Genomic DNA, 25,429 nt, shown 5'->3' with positions numbered 1-25,429 from the left:
GTAATTTCTGAGTTTTCGTTTACAATTGTTATTTCTAATGCATTACAGAAGTAGTCTGTCATATGAATATTCAAAAATATTTAGTCATATGTAAACTTTTACCATTTGAAAGAGAACTGAAGTGACAAGTGTAAAAGTGGATAGATTAAGTAAAAGAGCAAATAATTTTTATATTGACTTTTGCTAGATTATCTAGTTTAGACCAGAAAAAAGATAAGCCCTTTTTTTCTTGAGAGAGAGAAGCTGAAAACATTGGAGGTCAAAGGACTTTTAAATGCGGATGTATAGGGTCATTAAGAAATCATGGAGAGGTGCAGAAAATAATCAGAAGTCTAATGGAATGTCTGGACTTTATAGCTATTGAACTCCAATATAAGGGGAGAGGTTATGCCACAGCTATCAGACCCCACCTGTGGTATTGTGATTCCTTCCATTGGAAGGGCAGGCTAGTTTGAGGAAAAAAGTGAGATTTACTTATCAGAATAATATCTGGCTTCCTTGTGTTAACTTAATATGGATTTCAGAAATAAAATTTGTTTAGGTTGGGGAAATGGTTTTCTGTAATCTTTTGGATATTAAGCAGATTTCTGCTGGGGAAGACCTGAAGTGAGAAGCTAAATCCAAAAATTGGAGCCTTGGTAATTTTAAGGGTGATTTAGATGGTAAGATTTCAATGCTAAGCTCATTAATAATTTTAAATCTCCATTTGATATGAATTTGTTAACCAAATATGTCAAGGGAAAAGGTGCAGGTGCATAGAATTATATCCTAGATTAGTCATAGTTTAATTGGTGAAACTGGCTCAAGAAATTGGTTCTCATAGTTAAAAGATGTTATATTTTATCTGACATAAACCACTTGTTTAAATTTTTCCACAATTTTGGTGAACAGTATTTGGAACCTACATTTCATGGGTTGGTACGATTTGGTTTATTGAATATTGCATAAATAACTTTGGTAAATATAACATTTGGGGATTCCTGGTTTGTTAGAATTATGTGCAAGATGACTTGTGAAATAAACTTTTTAAAGTACACTATCATAAGGCTTATCTTGTATAATATAATCTGAAGAAAGGTCCAGCCACATCACTTGAGAAAATGTGACCTTTACCTGCAATGCATTCTGTTGGGTGTTTCCTTCCCTTTTGTCTGTCAAACCATAATTTCATAATTATTGCTGCAATCAGATTTCACCTCGAATTTTATTTATCTGAAAGCAAAATAAAAGTTCAGATGCTGCAAATCCAAAGTAGAAACAGAAGTTCTGATCTTCATCTGAAAGATCATCAATCTGTAAAGTTTACTCTGTGTCTCTCCACTGGTGCTTTGTGACCCTTTGGATATTGTAAGAGTTTTCTTTTGTTCGTATTTTATTTGTTTCAGAATGGATTTAATTTTGAACCAAAAGGTTTTGTATGAAGCCCAGTCCTGTCACAGGTGAAAAAGTACAATGTCCCATATTCCTGCTAGTTGCATGATGGATAGTCCTAACCCTTTTCACTGACTCCATGCTGCTTTAGTAATAAAATTTATAGAAAACATATTATGCTTGCAACTTGTAGTTTGAATCGCGTTTTGGAAAAATATCAAAATGTTTGATATACCTTTATGTATATCGAGGACGATATACTCCAGGCCAACATCTTGGACAGTAGTTCAACAATTTTCACATCCAAACAAAGGTAAATTGTTTTAGAACACTGGCAGAAAGCACGTGGAAATGATGATTTTGGGGAGGGGGGAGGTCGGAGGCAATCATTCTGAGTCTGAAGAGAGTAGCTGCTCTGAATTGAGATGGGGATGTTGCTAATTGTCAAGGGTGTTGAAATTCCAATCATTTCCACCTCGCAGATTCATTCTGCGGAACACACCGAAGAAATTCTCTGGTCTTGACTGTGCAGCATGTTGAGAAATGCAATCTTTCGTGGTTCGGATTTCTATCTCTTTTCTTCTTGTAGCTCTATATTATATTGAACTGTAAATAAATTGAATTTATTCTTGGGAGGAAGCGGGAAAATGTCCTACTTAAAGGTATTAATTATTTGAATTTGCCTCCGTTATCTGTGAGAATAATAATAAAACCTGTTTCTTAGCGCCATTTTAGCTGAAATGTATTTTATGCTCGCATCTACCCTGATTTAAATAAAAGCCTCAATTTCAAAATATAAAAGTAAGGTGAGAATAGTAATGCTGCTCTTGAAATCAAAATAAGAAATGTTAGAAGAGAAAATATTTCTTAAGGCGCTATTATTAATAACCCTATTATACAAGGATAAAGAAACCTTGATAATTGAACATTGATTTTTTTTAATGGAAGTAACACTTATTGACGTCGGAGACGCCAACAGTAACATTAAGTTATGTCCTTACGATTTTTAAATAACATATCCATAGAAAATCTAATATCTACAGAGAGAGAGAGAGATATTAATAACAGGCAAAATTCTAATTTAAATAGTATTGGAGAGTGAATTCGATGTATTTACCAGTGGGTTAATTAACAAAGGCGTTGAAGACAATCGAATGCTATTGTAACAATTGATATTTTGATCATTTAGGATGACAAACTGGGTATCTTTACTAATTATGGAAATTTATTCTCATTCTAATATGAGGAAATTATGACGATATTTTGTAGTATCTGCTTCCACGTATAATTTGGCGATGAAGTCGCCGATTTGACAAACCAACTTTTTTTTTGCCACACAAGCTGCTGTCATGCACCCTGAAGGTTAATTAAAGGAAGTGGTGTTAAGGTTAAAGTCATGACATCCTATTGTAATTGTAGCTTTGAGATTATGGTTGAGACATGTTCTATAAACACACAAAAGGCAGAAGTCATTGGAGTGGATTACTGTCAGTCTGGAGCTGGGAGAGAATGAGCTAGTAATTCCTAGAGAAAGGTAGGCAAACAGAGAGCCAGTGACTAACAACTTTCCCTGCGGAGATCCATTGTTTCCGACTTTCCCTTTCTGAGGAGCTCGCTCTCAAAGCCGATAAAGACCTCAACTCAAGCCAAATACACGGGCTACGTGTCAAACAGACTAAATTGATGCTGAATCCACATGACACGAAATATATTTACCCTTTTCTTGAACAATACAGCTGGTGTTCCGACAGGCATTGTAATTAGCGTTTAAGAACCATTAAGGTGGATGAAAAATCAGATAATAACAACTCCCCCCCCCCCTCCCCCCCAGTTTATGTACAGGGGCAAAGCGATGCATGGTCCAGACCAAATACCTTTGGTGGTTGTGTGATTGACCAGAACTGTGGTTTAGAGTTGTCTTGACCAGGACATACGTTTAGTGTGAAATTCGCGATAAGCGTTTAAACAGTGTGTGCTAGAGAACAGGACCATATGGCAAGCATTCGTCTTCTATAAATTGTTACAGTGACTTCTAGGAATAAGTAATTACCGGGCAAGAGAAAAACTGAGGTGTTTCGCAGCTTTTACATGATTCTCCATATATTTCACAAAACGCAAAATTAAAGTCACTGATTTATTAAATTGATTATAGATTGATTTAGAAGACAGCAATCTGGAAGAAGGCCATTGTTTTTATTGACAAACACTCCCTATGCTCATTCAAAAATAGAGCCTTTGCTTTTAAATCATATTTTATTCAGATAAAGAGTTTTCGTGCGACCTTGTAACGTCTTTTTCGATCCTTTATCCAACCCCCATTCCATGGTTTCAATAAACAGCGAAACCATTACCTCACGGCAGCTTTTGTTGGCCCTATACAACAGAGAACAAATGGTTATTCAAGAGAACGCTTTAGATTTGATTGTGGGTAGTATGCACAAAGAGCTGTGTTATTGTATTAAAAAGAACCATCTGTAGCAGAAACAATGGCTTCAAATTATCTTGAATGCCCACTGAAAAAATATAAAGCTTTTTCTTCTGTCTGTCGGTAGGGGTATAGAGCAGCGTAGTATAACTGACTTCTGTTGTTCTGCGTCCATTCTTTCTTTAAAACGTTCAGCCTTTTAGAATTTTTTTCCATAAACGACTTTTCTTGTTCCAGGGTTTCCACATCCTCGGTGCTTACATGAAGAGGACTGGACAGAAAGCGCAAGGACTCGGATTTCAAACCGACGCGATTCGCTGGTCTCTGCTTACGGAGAGAAATAACACACACAAAAAAACTCCGCGAAAACTCTGCTTTCTCTCTGCCCCGACAAAAAAAAAGTGATCAGAAGCGGCGCAATCGGTTTTCTCGGCTGGCACCGAGACATTGAGCCGTTGCTTTCCCCTCTCAGCGACAGTATTGCGGACATCAGGCCGAACCCGTAAGTAGTCCGTTCTCGAATGTTTTTGCTACTTTCTGAAATGTTTGCGTTGAAGGAAAATGCCCGAGTGCGGCGTTTGTCTTCAGTAGGTGTGAAACCGCATTCAATAACCCTGATATCGCGAGCAATACAAAACCACCAGGTTATTTTCAATAAACCTTTCTGGAGGAGAGTGGGGGGGGGGGGGGGGATAAAAGTTGCAACTGCTATATGACTCCAACCTTTGGCTGGCAGCGTGGTCGCTCAGTTGGGTCAAGAACCTTTAATGTCTTGGTGCAATTATTGCAGAAGATTCGGCCGAGCATTTACGTGTGAAAGCTTCAAGGCTGATTCCCAGTCGGAGGCGTTGACAGAAGTGTTCTAATGTAGCATGTAATAGAAAAAAAAGGCCTAAAGCTTTCATCGGCGTAGGTGGTGACCTTCAGTGGATGCCAATAAGAAATCATGGTTGTTTTCTATTTCTCACTCGGTGAGTCCCCTGAACTTCTAAGAGGGTTGGGGGGGGGGGGGGGGTTACAATCAGTTGATAGCGCCGGAATTGACCTTCGCTTAATTGCTGGGAAGAAGAAACAGGACGCCATAGCGCTATACTTTTCTACGTATTTGATTCCAGTTTTTTTTTTGGGGGGGGGGGGTTGAGGGGGCGGGAGAAGGGGTCCGATCACTGGAGTTTTCTCTCATGGGCGACCCCTAACGGCTCCTTCAGTGCTCCACGGGGATGCGTTTATTCATGTGGTAATCTGGGAAGGGGCAAGACAACGATTCCTTTTCATGACAAGCCTGTTTACTATTGAGGTTTTTTGCTTTAAAAAAAGCATATATAGACATTGTATGGGATCTAGACAGTTTGCTCCAATATGTAATAAAATAATCTACCAATACAGCTCCCGAAAGCAACGAGTTCACCAAATCTTGTCAATCCTGAGCGATGCGCACACTTGAATAGCCATTAATGAAAGGTTGTCTCCCCTTGGTATTTCACCTGCTTTTCAGTAAAACAGCTTATTTCTACCTGGATATATCTTATGTTTCAATTATTTAGGGGCGAAGGGGTTAAATTATTCAGAAACGTGCAATCTATTATACAATGTCGAATTTAATAACAGCATAGCAAACCAGAATGGCTGAAAGGGGGGGGGGGGGGGAACTAATTTAAAAAAATCGTGCCTGCATTATTACTTGTTCCGTTATCAAGACGCCAAGTCCCCTGAAATTGGTTGAGAAACTGGACTGTATTTTTGACACTTCGGTTAATTATACTGAAATTTAACAGATCTTTTCAGTTTAAAAATTAGCCACTTTGGACGAAGATTTTTTTTTGAATTTTGCAGATAAAGGTTAATCTAGGGATGAATTGCAGAGCTGTGATTGACAACAGAAAAGGTGTTAAGGGGAGGTCGAGCTGTCTTATTTACGGCCCACTGCCTGCTATACAGGCTTTGTTGGAAGGAAAGCTAATTTGTTGCTGATCAAAAGGACCAAATAGTTAAAAGACTAGTAATGACTGCTAATTTCATTCCAGTCTCACATCTTTAGCTTGAGTAATTAGATATGTGCCAGTTACATTTAGTCTGCGGATAACATTTTAAAGAGATAAATAATTAATTTTGTTGCGGAAGTATTTTGTAGTTATTTACTTATATTATAACATAGTTGTATGTTGCTTTCTTGATATCGGTTGTCCGCTGTTGGGATGCTAATTACTTGTCAGACTCTCTTTTTCAAATCCATAATTGAGAACAAACATTTGGCTCAGAATCGGACTCAACAACTTTTGTTTGTCGACAAAAATTCCCTTTGGAGAAAATATATGAATTTCGAAAATAAAATTTCATTGCCCGGATAAGGAAATTGCGAATAAATTAGTTTGCAGATTTTTGGTTAGAATATTTAGTGGTTGGACCACTGCTAAAGTTTATGGGAATCTCCAGAATCTATTAATCAGAATACAACATTGATCTAATTCCGAACATATTATCTCTCAGCTGGTTTTAAAACGCGCTGTACGTATCTCATGTTGGATCAGTGATTCGAGTATGATTAGGTTTATATGGTATTTATTTTGAAAGCAAGTAGCACCATTGCTACATCTAGTTGGTGACAGACACCATCCTCATTTTTGAGGAATCGCTTTGACACCAGGGTGACCATACGCCTCGAATCGCAATAACCACCCGTCACAACTTGGATAGTGTGCGGATTAGAAATAATACATGGCGTTGTAAGTAGAGAAATAACAATTTCCGAAAATGCCGCCAGTACCTGCCATTTCACAGGGTGCATAGAGAAGTTCGAAAACGTTCGTGTTAAGCCATGGAGCTGAGCTTTCCTGTTCTAAATTCAGTAAATATATTTCTGGGGAAAGACAGCAGTGAGATGACGGAATGTCACAACTAAAACTTAGAATGAATTTCATAAAAGAAGGCTATTCAGCCCAGCGAACCTGTACCAGCTCTTGCAAGATCATTACTTTATCAATATCACCTGCATTAATCCTACTTTGTGCGATAACCTTGGTTAGGAGTACTGGCACCTTGTGCAAACGAGAATTAAAAAGTTTGTTAGAACATTTAAACCAAATTATCAAATTGAACAAGACTGTTTTGTGCCATAACTTTGGTTAGGAGTACTGGCACCTTGTGCAAACGAGAATTAAAAAGTTTGTTAGAACATTTAAACCAAATTATCAAATTGAACAAGACTGTTTTGTGCCATAACTTTGGTTAGGAGTACTGGCACCTTGTGCAAACGAGAATTAAAAAGTTTGTTAGAACATTTAAACCAAATTATCAAATTGAACAAGACTGTTTTGTGCTATAACTTTGGTTAGGAGTACTGGCACCTTGTGCAAAGGAGAATTAAAAAGTTTGTTAGGACATTTAAACCAAATTATCAAATTGAACAAGACTGTTTTGTGCCATAACTTTGGTTAGGAGTACTGGCGCCTTGTGTAAACGAGAATTTAAAAGTTTGTTAGGACATTTAAGCCAAATTATCAAATTGAACAAGACTGTTTTGTGCCATAACTTTGGTTAGGAGTACTGGCACCTTGTGTAAGCGAGAATTTAAAAGTTTGTTAGAACATTTAAACTATAACCAAATTATCAAATTGTATATCGCAGTCAACAAAACAAAGTAGCACGGAACGATAGATAGTTTCCCCTTGTATGTAAATACCCTTTATCAAATAAAATGACAATACTTGTGCAAAACGTTTGCGTTTGTTCTAATTGTGACTTGTTTTCAACAAAAGACATCTAACCAACTTTGATAACTGGAAATTCTTGTCCGTCAACTTGTCAATGTCAGGAGATGATGCGGGGGTGTTGAAGTTTACGCACCTTCATTGACAAAACCATTGAAGCTTGCGTGCGTAATTCTTCTTTATTAAAGCCGATATTAAAGAATTGTTGTATCGTCGACGAGTGTTACCCAATTTTAGCATTCGAGGCTCCTTGGGTTGAAAGAAACGAACATAAGTCGGAAGATGCATAAAACTTTCTAAAAGTTCATGGTTAGAAGTTCAAAGTTGACAGAAACAGATGATTTATTTGAGATGCGGGCCAGTGGCAACTCCCCCCAGCTTTCTCTCGAATACTCGGGATTGGAATAGTACGGATTCAAAACAATTATTATTACCCGTTACTTAAATTGGGTAATCCCCGTTGTAAAGCAATTTATCAAAACAAAATGTCTCCTGTTTGACCCCTTGGCTCCCGGCGCAGTTTTCATTTCTATCGAATGATTTGTTGGACTGTTCACATTTCTCGTTTAATAATAAATAAAGCACTTGGGAATGGCACTGTTATATCTTTACCCATGGAAAGGCTAAATACATTTGTTGACGAGTTGATACCACTGCAATTTTTAAATCGCAAAATGATATTTATTTTACAATCTCAGTTTGACTGGTTGGATTCCCCTTTTGTATACAAAAAGATCTCGCCAAAATCATTTTGATGAAAGTAAATCCCAACTGCTTTGCTAATTATACCTGCCAGCAATTATAACCTGTTCGCATTCTGTGCAGAGATCAGTAACCAGATGATAAGAGTATTCGCAGAGACGATCACAATTAATATTGGTGCAACATTATGCCTGTGTGTGGCAATGGTTGGACGAGGGGAGAATGTTCAGTGAAATTTTAATGAAGGTTTGACCGGCTGATGGTAAATCGCTGCAGTAAGAAGCGTCACTTTAGCGAACGTTTATCCCAAGATCAAAACAGTGGGTTTATTGAAAAGCCTACAAAAATCCTGCTATTAACCACGTCGATAGCTTTCAGAAACTAATCCAAAACAGATTGTCTACATTGGGCAATTTGCAACTGCCGTGCGATGACAGATTATCTTACTGTCAAATTCATATTTTAGTTTCGTTGTCATCATGCAGTGAAAACTACTTCGCATTCTTGAAGGCGTGATTTGTGTTTCTTTCTATGTCTGTATGTATGTATAGTGTAGTTATTTTTTGGTGCGGTTATTTTGTGTTAATCTTGTATCGGAAAACGGCCAAGAGCGGAGTTGCAGTAATTTCCTCTGGGTTTCAAGTACCCTTCTACTATTTGAATAGAATTGTTTAAGATAGTTGGGTCTAAAAAGCATTTGCTACTTTCTAGTTGCCTTAGGAATTTAATACTACTTGTATCAACTGAAATCGTTAGTGGAGTTATTTGCCTGCTAATGGCTGAAAATGGCTGTATTCCTACTGAAATTGTTGAGTCTGGTCAATATAGAGAGTTGAAGAATGAATGGTTTTAGATCATACTGTATTGGACTGGCATCACGGAAAGTCTAGTTGCCCAAATAAACTTGCATTTGTGTCACTGTAATGTGAAGAGTATTTTGTTAGGAATCGTTGTGGTTATAAATGCATTTCAGATACCTGCGCTTTCCTTGTGAACTTTAAAGAGTGGGAATATTATCATTTAAGTTCTAAATCACAACGAACATTGGATATTTTTTTTCTGTCGTGAAACAATTTGGCGTCGCTTATGTTGCCTTTTGAGCAAAACTCTAGGGTTTGTTATTCCTCGATTTTAGGGCTATATGTTGGAATATATACCTGTTCACTTACAGAAATTCAAGGTACTTGCGAAAAATATCTTCGTGGGAATCAATAAACACTAATCCATTCCCATCAATAGAATGTTGCTTGAATTATTTGACATACGGCTGCATCCTATTTTCCCATCTCCAATGAAAAGTTTACTGCTTCAAAACAGCTGTGGAAAGAGCATACGCTTTAAATATTTTTTTTTACTTGACAAAAATTTAAATTTTTAGCGTTCTCAGTTGACATATTCCAGAAATTGAGTTATCAAGGCGGCAATTATTTCACGGGGAGATAAAACGCTCGGAGCTTTAACTGTCAAATAGGCCTTTTCAAATTTTAATTGCAAAATAAAATTAGTCTGCTCCCTCGGATGGGTTGTGAGTGGTTAAACAGTGCTTCCTAATACCGGTGGTCGTCAAACTCTGTGCTAATTAGTAATGATGAGAAATTCCAGTTAACAAGGACATTCTCCTACACTCTACTGGATCCCCGCTGTTCGCCTTCATTTCCATAAGAAGATTATAGTGGAGGGGACACACTCAAATGCAGATGCGAAGCGTTTTTAACAAACATCATAATAGTCCAGATGCTTGGCTAGTTCTCACCCAATTACCGCAAAGTTAAATCTCCATTTGCATCGAGAGAGAGGAAAAAAATAGTTCTGCGAATCCCTTCCCCAATTTGTATTGCAAAAGTAGTAGTTAATTATTTTCTGTATGGAAACTATGTGTGTATATAATATAATATAATATGTGTATATAATATAATCCTAATGGTAAAAAAAATAGCATGTACCTGTGTTAATACTACATGCTACATGCATCTGTATTCATTCAAATCCACTGGGAATATTTTTATTTCAATTAGACTGTTTGTATATCACTATGCATCAGTTATCTATTTATTACCATTATCAATCAAACACTTCACACCCACACCCTCCTTCTTTTTTCAATGTTAATTATACGTAAGGTCGTAAGATAATGTTATCAACCAGCGAAACGTAAACAATAGCAGCAAGAAATTGGTTTGAGCGCCCTTTCTATTGTTGGATTAATCATAATTCATTTACACCATAAATTAAGTAATCTGCACTTTTATTCCCGACAGAACTAATATAACTACTCGCTTTGAAATAAAGAAAATTAATTCAAATACATTTTATTAAAGGAGATTTTTCTGATTAACAGTTAACTAATCCAGGATATAGATTGATAATAATTCGTGACTGTAGAATAAATTAGTTTTTTGGCTGGAAGATTTTTTTCCCCCAAGAAAAGCACAATTCAAGAGATCCTGCCAGCAGACGGCGATATTAACACACGTTTGCCACTACGGGTAATTGAGGACGATTACAAAGGGAAGTAATTTGCAATATAAACGAATAATTTATTACTCTTCTTAACACAATAAACAAATGTGTTACGGATATAGATAGCAAGATAACAAGGTTTACAAATAGGTTTGCACGTGGTGTCCTTGCCGTAGTGTACAACTGGCCACGTAAAAATAGAACACAAATCTAGATTTTGTGTCTTCTACCATCTTCTGCTCAATCAGAAGATCAAGTCTCCGGCGAAAACAGGGGAAAAAACCCCGGAATTTATAGAGCTAAAGGATGGATAAAATCCATATATTTCACCGTACTCAATAGAATTTTAAAAATAAGAACAAGGTTCTTTGGTGGCTAATCGGGAGGGGGAAAAGTGATCCTTCAAGTACCGTCAACAGTGAAATACCACGAGTCTTTTTATTGGTGTTCAAGTGCATTTTGGTGAAAAGATCCAAACAACAGTGGGGAAGTAAACTTCTCCCACTCTTTGTTTGATCACAAGAGGAACAAAACTACCCATTTGTAATGGACGAGCTCGTCTTTAGCATTGACATTGATGCTCTCTCTATCCGAATTCCTACTTTCGGTTTAAAGAAGACTCGATTAAATCACGAACATGGTGTGGAACAAAAAGCAAGGAAACGTCACGTAAATGGGAACACAAAGGGACTTCACGATTGCGCCCTTCGAGTGGATCCGTTCGAAGCCAAAAGGATTAATGTTCCGAAGTAACACCGGATTTGAGAAATTGGAAACCGAAAAGCGGCAAGAAAGAAATCCGCAACAATTGAACATAGATGGCCATTTAAAATGTGGTGCTCGAGCCACTGGGACCGTAGTTGGATGGCAGCAATGAAGCATTTCTTTAGTCGTTTTTAGAAACTAAATTATTCCTGAAACTCTTCCCCCGTTTGAGCTGTGCATGAAATCTCAACACTACCTTGCTCACTCGTTTCGCTGCTGAGTTTGCATTCTTCGGTTAATATATAAATTAGAGGCACTTTATTCTGCGGTGATCTCTTCCCCCACCCCCCTTCTCCTCCCTGCCCCCGCTCTCTGTGAACACGGACCGATGCCGTTGCTAAGGGAACTTTTCAAGCTTGAATCTAGGACGCGCCAGTTGTTGGGGGCTGCAGCAAGCGGCCCCTGATTGGCACCTCGTGGAGCTGTCAATCAAGCGCCGCTGGGGCCAGACACCTGCAGCGGCGGCGCCATTTTCCGCCCGCTTCCTGCGAGCAGCGCAGGTGACGGAAGGGCTTAATGACATGCTTGGGCCGCCGATTGGCTGACGGGGAGTGGAGGAGGGGCGGAAAGGAAATCCAGCCACGCCCCCTTTACGGTCCTGCCGCCTGAGAGCGGTGCTGAGTCCGGGCCCCTCCCCGTCTTATGCTAATACCCGGCGGCCCGCTGTCACTCTGAGGCCTTGCGCCGCTCTGATTGGCTGCCGCAAAGCCATTTATTGTCTGACAGCCCCCATCACATGGATGGTTGTCTATTAACTTGTTCAAAAAACTATCAGGAGTTGTCAGCGTCTCCTTTCTCTCTGAACGCTGGAAAGTGCCAGTTGTTAAGTTGCAAGAGTAACGAAAACCCAACAAACTCCATTACTTTCTGTTCCGGACTTTAGGGAGGAAAAGTTTCTTCTCCCCAACAAACCACATTCAAAGCAAAAAAGCACAGCTCTCAGACATCAGGTTGAATGTACAACATGATGGAAACCGATCTCAAACCTCCCGCCCCACAACAAACTTCGGGGGGAACGGGCAACTCGAACACGGCGGGGAACAACGCGAAAAACAGTCCGGACAGGGTGAAGAGACCCATGAACGCGTTTATGGTGTGGTCGAGAGGGCAGCGGCGGAAAATGGCCCAAGAAAACCCCAAGATGCACAACTCGGAAATCAGCAAGAGGCTCGGGGCCGAGTGGAAACTTTTATCCGAGGCCGAGAAAAGGCCGTTCATCGACGAGGCGAAGCGGCTGCGAGCCTTGCACATGAAGGAGCACCCGGATTATAAATACCGGCCACGGAGGAAAACCAAGACCCTGATGAAAAAGGACAAGTACACCCTGCCAGGCGGCCTGCTGGCTCCGGGCGCCAATGCAATGAACGCCGGGGTCGGGGTCGGCGTCGGGGCCGCGGTCAACCAGCGGATGGACGGCTATGCACACATGAACGGCTGGACGAACGGGGGCTACAGCATGATGCAGGAGCAACTCGGCTACTCGCAGCACCAGGGCCTGAATGCTCACAACGTGGCCCAAATGCAGCAGATGCACCGCTACGACATGAGCGCGCTGCAGTACAACTCAATGACCAGCGCTCAGACCTACATGAACGGCTCACCCACCTACAGCATGTCCCCAGCCTACACGCAGCAAAGCACAGGTATGGCTCTGGGATCAATGGGGTCGGTGGTTAAATCAGAGTCGAGCACAAGCCCCCCAGTCACCACTCACTCTCGGGGTCCGCCGTGTCAGGGGGACCTACGGGACATGATTAGCATGTACCTGCCCGGAGCCGAGGTGCCCGAACCCACCGCTCAGAGTAGACTGCATATGCCCCAACATTACCAGAGTGCACCTGTCCCAGGCACGGGCATAAACGGCACACTTCCTCTAACACACATGTAAAACTGTAAACAAACAAAACTCCAAAAAAATCGGACTTCTTTGGACTATTTTTGTACAGAATAATACCTGCAGAAAGAACTTGTATAGAAACCACGGAGAAGGGGGAAGGGGGATCTTAAAACTTAAAAAAAAACCCACAACTATAGTCCTACGATTCCTTGGTAGAAACTTTGCGAAAAGTTTGCAAAAGTCTTCGCCGGTAATATTTTAGAGCTAGTCTCGGTTAAGGAAAAAGAAGTTTTATTATACATGCAACTTTTTTGTACAGTATTTATCAAGAGAAACGGCAATCAAAATGTCCACGGTTTGTAAACTGAGAAATTGCCAATTTTTATAACAGTTCGCAAGTGTAAGCTTTTGTACATTTGCTCGTGTTAACATAATAACAGTGGAGGGGAAAGGAATAACTGGAAATGGACATTTTAATTGTTCGGGTATTATACGGAAATGAAATGATTGAGTCTCCGATTTTACGAACTGTTGTGTGGAGTTTTCATGAAAACGGGCGGAATTTTAGATTGTACTAATTTTTTTTTGTTTTTTTTTTACTCATTGTTAAAAGCAGCAAAAAAAGGCCTGCAGGTCGAAACCCTTGTTACTTAATTTATAGTCAGTTTGTTTTTCATATTTTCATCTTGTTCCGAAACTGAAAACATGAAGTTACTGTGTTTGAATTATTTTCTTATGGTTTGTAATATTTCTGTAAATTTATTGTGACAATATTTTAAGTTTTCTCATTTTCCGTAGTGTATTGTGCAACTCGGCTCTGTATTATTTGATTCAGTCTGCCGACCAATTCATGTATATATTTAACTAATACAGCCTTATAACAGAACATTTCAACCTTAAGTTTTTTTTTCCATTATGCAGAGTTTGAGATGAATAAATTTTGCAAATTTAGACACTTGAGTTCCGCTTGAGTTGTGGAGTTATTTTATTGCTGTCTGTTTTCGAAATCACTTATATCTGCGCTGTTGGGTTAGTGGAGAAACCAAAACAAAGGTTCCTGAATGTAATGAATGATAAAGAAAACAACAAAAAAAAATCTATCGATAAGACTAACTTCCAGCGTGCTGCTTCTTTGTAACTCGAGTTAGTTCAATCCTTCATGCTTATCGCTTTAGGCTGTAGAGTGAACGCGTTTATTCTCCACCCCATCCTTCCCCCCCCCCCCCCCTCCCCCTTCACCCCTACCCCTCTCGCCCCCAACATACACGCACACGATATACAAAATAACTTTGGACCTGTTACGGACTTATTAACGTGTACTGCTTCTGTTCAACACACATCTTTATAAAATAAACTGGGAAGTGAAATGATAAATTAATAGAGGTCCGTTCTTTAGTTTTGCCGCTATGTATTTTTGAATTTGGTATTTCAAAAAAAATATGTAACAGACTTCCATAAAACATAATTCAGTTCAATACACCTATTCAATAGAGATGTTTTTAATTGAGAATATATGGAAAGGGATTCTTTTTGAACATTCTTGTATGTTTTTTCAAAGCCAACGGCCATCAAAAAGCCTCGGGAGAAGTTGGGGGGTCGCTGGAAGCCGTGTGAAAGCGCGTGAAGCGAGCGCTTTGGTGCAGAATGTCGAGGGATATATTTTTTGTTGCTCTAATGGCTGTTTCTGTATTCCCAGCGGGGATTGGAGAATGATTCTGCACAGTAGCGCAGTTTGGATAAACTCTGCGTTCGATATCAACACTCGCCATCAGTCAAATTCTCGAAGTTTCCAGTAAAGGAAAGAAATACTGGTTCATGCAGTAAGGCTCTGAACTCTTCCCCGTCAGGATCCCTGCGTAAATCTCTCTGGTTTGGAACGGGTTGGAGAGAGCGCGAATGTTCTTTCTACTGCGTCAGAATTAGTTAAAATGTTGATCGTGTGATCATTTCACTCTCCATGACTGGAGGAGAATATGAACATACTATTATTATTCCACTCAAGCAAATTATATGCCATGGTTTTTGATAATTACATTGTGTGGGCTTGCCTTATAAGCATTAATAAAGAAAGAACAGCACTCGGAGTTGTATCCATGTACGCCAATTTAGTATCTTTTATTACAGCCCGCCGTTTAGGAAAACAAATTAAAACAGAAAACGTTCCAGATCATTTCAGAGCACAACCTTTGGATCTAAATTTCTTATTAAAGTACTAATATGTACGATTTCGTCCTTCAAGGTGAGATCGAATCTCGATATTTTAACTGGAGCTGAGATGCCCTCTACGAAGCGTTGGAAAAATAACACTTTGAGAGGGAGACAATAGATGATCAGTTTTGAAAGATGCCAAACAATTTAAAACCTGTTGATGGTCAGCGGAATGGAGGGGGGGTGGGGGAGAGAGACATGCTAGTTTTTTTTTCCCAATATGCCTCTTCTACTTAATATTTTTAACTTTTATTTTTCAAAGGAATTCGGAATACTGTACTGATAAGGGAATCGCAAAAGTTTAACAGCCACTTGAGAATTGGGAGGAGTTTAATAACAGGTATACACACACATACACACCCACCCACCCTTTTAAATGGCCTGTTAAACAGAGGCCCGGGTTTCTCCATGGCACCAAAGGAATTTAAGAATTGCACAGCATGTGTGATGCATATAGGGATTATTCATGTGGTGATGGTTGCAATTGGCCGTTCATGTACATAAGAAAGGAGTGTTCTGAATATGGCCTTAACATTTCTGGCGTTCATTTAAAAGGAAGAGTTCGGTACCTCTGTAACAATTATAACGTAAATTCAACTCCGGGGAAGGTTATCTCTCCTCACAGCGACCAAAAATATGCCCATTTCTCGGTTAAACCGATTTTTGTCGGGGTTCCCTTAGTTTCCAACATTAAATCTATCTTATTTCCGCAATACAAATCCCCAATTAATATTACACCACGATTACTCAACTTTTTAAAGAGGTTCAATTGCAGTTTCCTATATTCGGCAATTAAAAAAAAATGTTCAAACACACAGGAGGAACGATTTCTACGCATCTCAACCACAGAATAAAAAGGTCACCTGAAAATGTCTATTCCAATTCATGTTCCAAATTACGTTCCGCATTTTGTCGGCCAAGTGTTTAAACGTAAATCAGACAATGCCTTTGATTTAGTGAGAAATTGTATTTTTTTACATTCGTTGCATGATCCTGAGGGATCAGCCTACTTCCCTGCGAAGCTGAGAATCCGTTGTCAACAGTGTCAAGCGCGTCTGTGCCGGACAGGGTCAGACAGCTTTGGTCAAATTAATTATTGATAATACTACAGACGCGATTCTGGACAGACTATTCCGAAGAAGGCTTAACGTCCCACTTATTCCCTCCGCCCCCACTCAAACCATCTTTAATAGGCTTCTATGAACGCAGATATAAAGGGCAGTGGAAACTGTGCATGAAAGTTGAATACAAGATGATTAATGACTAATCATAATAATTATAAATAATTCTGCGTTAATAAAGAGCTTCATTTTTAAAAAATTCTTAGAATTTTGACATATATATTAAGAATAAGAACGCGTTCTTTCGTGGAGAAATGGCGCCTTAAACAAATATATTTCGATATGAACCTGGAGAAATTGTTGGGTAAGATCACCAGACAATAACATGCTTTGAATAAGAATACATAAGCTATCGGAACACGAACTAACAATTACAACGCTGTATTAAATCAGCTAAGAGACCTTTGTGTCTTGGCTCATTGAGAGTTCCAGCTGACAGCTTTTTTTGACAGAAAATAGCCCCAAACCTGTCTTGTGCCTCGGAGGGACAGGCTGGACCTCTTAAGTGGAAGTGTGATGGGATTCTCATTTAAAACCATTACATGGAGACGATTAAACCAAGTGGGTTCAACTTTCAAGCCTCCGATGAGAGAATAATAATAAAAAAATTAAATAGGCAAATCAGAATGTGGAGATTTGCTGTTTGTTTAAGAGAATGGAAATGGCAGGAAGGTACAATTTACAACACGCCTTCAGAGAAACTACAACAGTGCCCGAGGGGCTGATTATGGTGCAACAGGTTCCACCCTTCCATTCCAAAAAAAACAAGCGCAGGTTTCTTTCGAAAATCTGAACTCTCATTTCTGTCTCTCATCAACAGAGTTGAGACACTGCCGCTGTGCTTTATCGGAAAAAAAATATAGCATTACCTTAAATTTTTTTAAAATCACAATCGCATCCTTTCTCCAACTGGTGATAGAAATTGTCTAATTTATGATTACTTTATACTTATCTAATTAAGAAAGGAAGAATTTTAAATATATCGGGTTTTTTAAAAAAAATTGGGCTCTTAATGTATAACTAGTTTTAGATTAACGGCTCCCTGGAAGTTCAGTTTCTCGATTAAAGTTATCTGATTGTATATCTCGTTGGTCAATTTAAATTAGAATGAACTCAAGAAAATGTGGCGCAGCCCAAGTTCAACTGCAACTTTCTTTATTAAGTTGCTTTTTGGCAGATTTTAGTTCCCTTCATTAAACGAATTACAGTATATATCACAAGTAAAACATGAAAGTCTGCAGGCAGCGTGGTTATAGCAGTCATCAATCAACTGCTGTCGGCGTCGAGTGGAAATTAGCAAAAACATTTCCCGCACAGTCAACATCCATGAAGTTGTATCAAAGGTGCGGAGTTATTTTCTATTTGGGTTTCAGTCCACCATCTGTAAACATTAGAAATGCAAGTGGAGGTAATAATTTAAGCAATATCGCTTTTTAAAAAAAGTTCGTACGTCAATAATTGCACTTTTTGTCACGCTATATTTTTGCTGCACTTTTGGGGGGAGGGGGGGTAAAAGTAGGTCGAAGCGATTAAAAGAAGAGATGGCCGTTTCGGGACTCTGGAGTGAAGTCGGCGCTGTAACCGGGGGCAGGTTCACCTCCTGACGTCATCGTCCTTTGCCAGTTGGCTCCCAGTTTCCCACGGTTCAAAATTTAGAATCTACCCCCACTCTCCGCTCCGCCCCACCTCTCCCCAGTTCCCACTGAAGTGAGTTTGCTTTTACGATATCTCGTGGCACTTACAATATTTTTTCTTTGCTGCCATTTTCGTTGAAGTACAAATTTGATGTTCCTAATGGATACAAAAGTTTTATTCAACGATTTTTTTTAATAGAATTTCCTTTTAAAACAGTACAAGTTCTGTCTTCATGAGATTTCATGCCGTTTCTTCTTTTGAATAAAAATAAACAATGCGAATGGAAAATTTAGAGTCGGTGCTGGGCTAAAGCCTCATCAGAAGCGGAAAAAGATGCGTTCTGGATGGTGTGTTGCTTCCCAACACACGCTGTCCCGTGGAGTTTGTTCACTTTCACGCCAGCTATTCGACATTAACCAGCTCGGTGCCACGTTGCATCGAGATATAATAAACTGACAAACAGCCAACATTTGCGAATAACTAGTTAGCAGAAGATTGCGATTACATCTGAAATTACTACTATTTTAAATAATGGCTAGTTTCTTTTTATCCGTAACCTGTCGCAGTCCATTCAGATTTCACTGTTTCAGCGGATTTGGTTTCCATAAACCAGCACCAGATGAATGGCCAGTGAAAGTAATCCGGCAGGCGTGGGCTATAGCTCTTCTATTGCCCTAAGCACTGTACTGTCCATTCAACGTTTAAAAAGTAAATATGTGGCTTTATTTGAAACAATTTACTTAAGATTGACAAATTCTGAGAAATGGTTAATGCAGTATTTAGTTCGTAGCTTTCATGGTTTATATTTATATCTGCAATTGAAACTAACGTACATTCAAAGAGATGCCGTCATGTAACCATAACTCCTGTTCTGGAGACGTATGGATTCTCGTAAATCTGCTATCCCTCACCCATCAGTGGCTTTAACAGACCGGCCGTCTCAGAAGAAGCAGGAGACTGAGCCACATTATTATATCGCTTCTTTCTTTAAGATCGGATTCGTAATTTCTGGTAGTTAATGCAAAGCGTTTGTATATTTTATATTTGGATGACCGTGATAATTCCAAGGTATAATTTTCTGCTTCCGCATTAAAATGCTTTGAGTGCTCTGCTGAGCCCGAGGGCTGAACAAGGTCTTCACCTCTTGGACGTTCACATGCAAATCATATTGCTTCTGACTTCCATTGTACGTTAGACTGCCACGAACAAAGCATCACAAACATATACTGTATAGGCAGTAGCTGTGTTGTATTTAAAGTGCTCGAAGACGAACAGTGGGCAGAAAAAAAACCTCGTATTCAACACAAAACAAATGGATGAAAGGTCTCCAAAAAGAAAAGCCAGTCACCTTTTTAAAGATTCGAGTATAATTCGGTGGCCTTCTGTGAATAAAACATTTGTATTAAAAACCGAAGTGTAACGAACTGTTAAATGTCTGTTTAACGTTTTGTGGAGTGTTATTTCTTAAGATCTTTTTTTCAAATTACAGAACTTGGAAATAGCTGGCAGATAGAGGGAAAGTAATTAAGGTATTAAAACAAGCAGTGCATTCCTCCAGAGGACCTTATCAACCAGGAACAGACTCAGCAATCCCTCAATATGCTAATATAGGAAGAGTGACGTCACAGCCGCAAGTTTGACTGCACCATTATGGAAACAAAGTGTGAAGTTCTGTGAATAAAATGATTTTTCCCATTCTCACTATAATTATTCAAGTGTGATCTGTTGTGTTTTAAACAAGCCACCCTACTGTCATGTGATATTTTGCCGTAATTTGATAAAAGTTTGGGTGGCGCCAAGTTGGGAAATGGAAGTGGAATCCAGAAATAAGTGCAATAAACTTTTATAAAAGTAGTATACATTAAAAAAGATGGTAAAATATGATACAGGAGGTAAATCTTAACTTGCCCGTTTGAGTGTCAGAACATTTAAAATCGAGCTGGGTTACAGTAACACACAAACTTTCTATCCGATCGTGCTGACATGATGACGACAGTCATTTTCATCCCAGAGGATGGGCATCTGGGCAAAAATAAAACGCGACAGCAATGTTGCGTTCTCTAAGTATTAAAAGTCATAAATTTTTATCAGTGCAGCTTCTCGTGAACATAATGTGATCAACTCGCCTGATGTCAGTTATGTTACGTTGAATGTGTTAATAATATGCCTAGTTGGTTGTGAATTACCGTGCAAAATTAAAGTTCTTTTGCTTTATTCAAAATAAAAGGCCAAGCGTGATAGATGTTCTTTTAATTGGCAATGCAAAGTGTCGATCTACACAGAAACATGTTGTGATCATTTATGAGTTTACAATTCAATTAACATCGATTTTTTTTCTTCTTTATATATCCGGCCAATCAGTTAAAGAAGTTTAGAGTAAGGGGGAACTTTTATGAAACAATCGGACAAAGCACACCGCTTGCACAAAGACATCATGAAGTCAGTCATCTACACAGTCATTGATCATCGCCGAATGAAGGATTAATTCACTCAGATGGTCCAAATCCAAATCAATTGAATTTTTAAAAAAACCCCCGCGCGCGCACACGCATTGGAAAGGACACACACACACACACACACACACACACACACACACACACACACACACACACACACACACACACACACACACACACACACACACACAATCTTGGAACAGGCACTAAAGATGGGTGTGTTTTCTCACTTGATGATGGTTGTTACCAATAGGGGTGACCGTCACCCCATGAGAATCAACGAGAGTAGTGCAAAATGTTCAAAAGAATTATATTTGTCTTCCAAGTTTGGGGTTGAAAGCATGTAGTGAGTTAAAGGCGTTCAAAAGTTTCGGTTACCTTTTTATTTCCGGTGAGAAGTCAGTCAATTCAGTTGAAGTAAAATAAAAGTTCTATCCTACCCTAACTAAAACCATTTTGAATCAGATCGTCGTTGAACCTTCTTCTCTTAGTGGCGTGATTGAAGGAACAACAGTATACGATTTGTGTAAAGGACTTAATTTCAACCACATTATGCAGCCGAGAAGAGGTTGGTTTACTTTAGGCGCCATTATTCAACGGATTATGTATGCATATGGTGTCAAATACAATACGTGACAATGATGTGCAAACTGCTGCTTCTGAGCTATTCTCAGTCTAATACAGTTTCCCACTTTGCACCCAAAAGTGCTACTTGATCGCTTTGTGTTTCATCTCTAAATACACCCGGGATTAATCCTCGTTATTAATGGTTGCATTTTCCGTTCTTAGGGTCTCTGAAAGGATTTTAACGTTTTACTTGGTTGGTCAATCCATTTCCTTTCACGGCTGATTTAAATTTGTGCATCTTTATGGATGGCCTATCAAATTTTAGTTTAGGACAATCAATTTTCGATAGAATTGTACTGAATTGAATGCAGTAGTTGTAATATGTGAAACAATTAAACAAAACGTTCAAAATCGATACACCTCTCTCTCTCTGTCTCTCTAAATATATACACACACAAGCATATCGAACTATGCTTCTGTTTGACTTTATACAAAGTGCTACAAAACAAATGTAAATGTCGATAAATATAAACCCCGTCACCATTTTCCTAAAGCAAAGTTCACTTCATATTTAGAAGTCCAGATCTGCTGTGGGGGGAGAAGCGGAAGGCCGACATAATTGCATCCTGTTATGTAATAAATGCATGAGTTAAAAGTTTGTCCGACTTCCTAAAAGTTTAAGGATTGTTTAAGGAAATAATCATGCACAATAGAAACTTTATTCTTGTGGTCAATATCTGGGGAAGAGATTTTCTTTTAAAAAAAAGCTCAGGCATGTTTATTATTATTGTCGCGAGGAAAAAAAATTAAAAATCAAGATTTCCACATGTGGAGGGTCTTTCCATTATTATGGTGCAAATAGAGTTTAAGCATGTTTGATTTAAGCAATGTATATCCTTCCGGCTTCTTATATGTGTTTACTGGTAGGGTCGACAAAGAAACTAATAATCCTGCATCATAACAGTATAACATCACGATCTCCCACTTTAAAGGCTAGCATATTGTTTGATTACTAATTCGAGTTAATGCGATCTTTATGGAAACATAAGAGCGGATAATTGCCTCTTTTTTGACCAACAATATAAATCACAATCGCTTTATTATTTAATAACGTCAAACGCTTCGTTGGATTGGCTCCGACAGGGAAGACCTTTTTTTCTGCTCAGTGTTGTCGCGAAATACAATGCAGATCTAATTGTGGAGATTTTTTAAGTTGGCTCCTGTAAATGAACAACAGAGATATGGAAGTTCCAACAGATGTCTACAGTTCTGCTCTGACACACACAGCCACACACAGACTCTGACGACCTATAGAAGAATTTTTGCACTGGACGCCTAGCAACAGTCTAAATCTTTCTCAGACAAATACACCCGCTTCTCCGGTTGCTAGAGAGCACTTCAAACTGCAGAAAAGGTTATATTGTGTTAACCAGGGCAGAGCGTTTTGCAATTCTTATTGCGCTGTTCTGTACACATTGCGCCACATAATCCGAAAGCAAAACACACACACACACACACACACACACACACACACACACACACACACACACACACACACACACACACACACACACTGGAAAGTTGTGATTTTCAAAGCGTGTGAAAAAAAGGGCAAAAAATGACTCGCAATAAACATATTTCATGCCATACACCTCCAGTGGCAAGTCAATCCCATTCAATTTCTGTCTGGCCAAAAAAAAAAACAATTTACAACCAGTTTTAGAAATCATTTATTCCCCCACAGAATTACGTGAAGTAGCACAAAACTTTCATCAGAAAATAAAACATTATTAATAGAAGACTTTGTGGATCCAAAACCACAAGTTCGCAACACAACGCACCTATTACAACGCATTGACTTCTGCTAATTATAATTGGGGCTTGCATTGACCTATTAACAGAGCAAGCCACCGCTCCCATTTGTTGAAACAGAAATCACTGAATCCTGTTTGTTGAATCTTGCAATGTCAATGTTGGTCACAAGGCTTCTTGAGATATCTATGAGTGCAATGTATTCTTTACATTTCAAATGCGCCTATGCCACAGCCTATATATTTTCGAGATGAAGGTGGGATTGGAGGATTGGAAGGTGCTTAGTATGGTTCTTCAGGTTCAGCTTATGCTGTAAGTGATTTCAGTCTCAGTCATTACACAGTTCCCAAGCGCGTCACGCTGAGCTGAACCACGATTGATTTTAAGCTTGTTTTAAGCCACTCGTTTTAATGTTAGAAGGAAAGTCGCAGAAACAACGCTTTTTACCAAAAAAAAACCTGAAGAACCACCAGTAAGTCGACGACTTATCCAAATAGTGGTTGCGGTTATACTGGGAAATAAATCGGAGATTGGGACTAGTTGTTACAGGTGGTCCCGTAACTCTGGGAGCCAGAACAGTGACCTTACTGATCAGTTGTTCTCGGCGTCCTGCCGTGCTACTAGCATCAGCATCTAAAACGACATCAGAATGGCAGATGCAGTGAAGAGCATTTGCCAAGTCAAAAACTTGCTTTCTCAGTAAAAAGTAAGGAGGATACAGCTTCCAGCACGTCACTCTTTTGCTCGCTGCCCCCCCCCCCCCACCCCCCACACACCAAATCCTTTTGTACTTGATTTGCCACATTCAAGAACAATGCGATCTTTGATACCAGTACTCGGCTCTGCAGGAGTTGCCGAGAAGTGTAGCACGCATCAAGCCATCATTACTCCGCTATCAAACTTAGATGATCACGACCCATGGATCTCGACTTTGAAGACACACGGAATAATCATCAAAAAAGTTTATTCGATTTTATTTATTAGTATTGTAACTTTTTTCTACTGCTTGACATCTACAGATCGAAAAATCGTAATCGGACATGGGGTTTCAATAAATAAATGTAATATTTATTAAGAGAGGAGCAGGGTCCTTAAAGGTGAATCACGTTTAAACCGATCTCTATTCTAGGTTATGCGAGCTGTCCAACAAGGTGGAAAACAGATAATTGTAAATACAGTAACACATATGACCGGAGTGAAATGGAATACGTCCAAAACGTGATACGGGAGAGGGTTGCGTCTCCTGCAAAGACTCGTCACTGTGCGTGTACCCCTTTCTCGAATCTGCGTTATTATGCAAGGTCTGTTGACACCCTGTTAAATAGAAGATTGAAATGCGCTGAAAATACATTTTGGTTCTGACTTTCGTCTGAATACAAACAAAAGTACTTCTGAAATCACTAGGAACAGCTGGACATTTCCCACTGAGCCACCCCACGCTTCGTGCCACAGATAAACATGACCGGACAGATTGATGCAATTTGGAAGATATCCGTTTTGCTAACGCGAACTTCTGGATCATAGTGTTCGGTTTGTTTTTCATTCTTGCAGACTGTCCCTTAAGTCGAAAACAAAGTTTTAAAAAATCTAAATAAAGATAAAGCGCAGGGTAAGTTTTAATCATAGCCGCGTAGTTGTTAAACATTTTATAAGGTCGTTGACAGTTTTTTTCAATGAAGTAATTGAAATACATCTGCATTTAATTGCAGCGTCGATAACCAAAGACATGACCCACTTCAGCGTCTAAGATGTTAGAAATGATGCTTAGAATTCCCCGCTACAACTGGTCATTATTGTTAATGTTTTAGGTTCATAGCATGTCCCAACACTGAAGAAAGCCATTCGGGCCATTTTGCTATGCCAGCTCAGTGAAAGATCTATCGCTTGTCACTCGCTTTTTCCATAGAATTGCGCCACGAATAGTTCCAATTCCCTTTTGAACGTTACTACTGAATCTTCTGTTAGCATCCCTTACAAGCGAGCATCAAACTTTGTCAATTATGTTGAATGGTGTGCACATTGTCATGGATACAATTTTGATGCATTAAAATAACTCGGAAATAAAATTAATCGGATTTAACGTTTTGTTTTACCTATAATGACGCGATCAATTATCTTATCCATTTCATTGTAAATGCAAATACCAATGATGGGAAACAAATCTTGAACCTCTGGGTAGTGCCTGTAAAGACTATCGCAGTGGGCAAGGTACTCTTGTCAATAAAGTTTACTACTAAGTGATTATTGATAGGTCAGTTGCAGTCTCCTGGCGACTGGCAAATGATTTGGATCATGTCCAATAATGTTTTGGACCTTATCTGCCTCCGAAGTTTAATTCGCAAGTGTGCTAATCAGCGGCCATC

The 25,429-nt window shown here is 39.1% G+C and overlaps 1 protein-coding gene across 4 annotated transcripts; it reads left to right on the top strand.

Annotated features, from left to right (window-relative positions):
- The first annotated feature begins 12,077 nt into the window (after positions 1-12,077).
- Positions 12,078-19,938, top strand: sox2 (SRY-box transcription factor 2). Of its 4 annotated transcripts, XM_069897121.1 has the most exons (3): positions 12,078-13,073; positions 15,738-15,815; positions 19,721-19,938. In XM_069897121.1, the coding sequence occupies exons 1-3, from the start codon at positions 12,386-12,388 to the stop codon at positions 19,753-19,755; spliced, it is 801 nt and encodes a 266-aa protein (XP_069753222.1). In that variant the 5' UTR covers positions 12,078-12,385; the 3' UTR covers positions 19,756-19,938. The 4 variants fall into 4 exon arrangements, with proteins under 4 accessions (XP_069753222.1, XP_069753223.1, XP_069753225.1 ...); XM_069897122.1 differs by lacking the exons at positions 15,738-15,815; positions 19,721-19,938 and adding an exon at positions 14,826-14,896 and having other exon boundaries at positions 12,094-13,073; XM_069897124.1 differs by lacking the exons at positions 15,738-15,815; positions 19,721-19,938 and adding an exon at positions 14,964-14,995 and having other exon boundaries at positions 12,101-13,073.
- Positions 19,939-25,429: the final 5,491 nt, after the last annotated feature.

The sequence above is a fragment of the Narcine bancroftii genome, chromosome 9 (genome assembly GCF_036971445.1).
Source record: "Narcine bancroftii isolate sNarBan1 chromosome 9, sNarBan1.hap1, whole genome shotgun sequence".
Taxonomy (NCBI): Eukaryota; Metazoa; Chordata; class Chondrichthyes; order Torpediniformes; family Narcinidae; genus Narcine; species Narcine bancroftii.
This window is presented reverse-complemented; position numbering and strand designations above follow the sequence as displayed.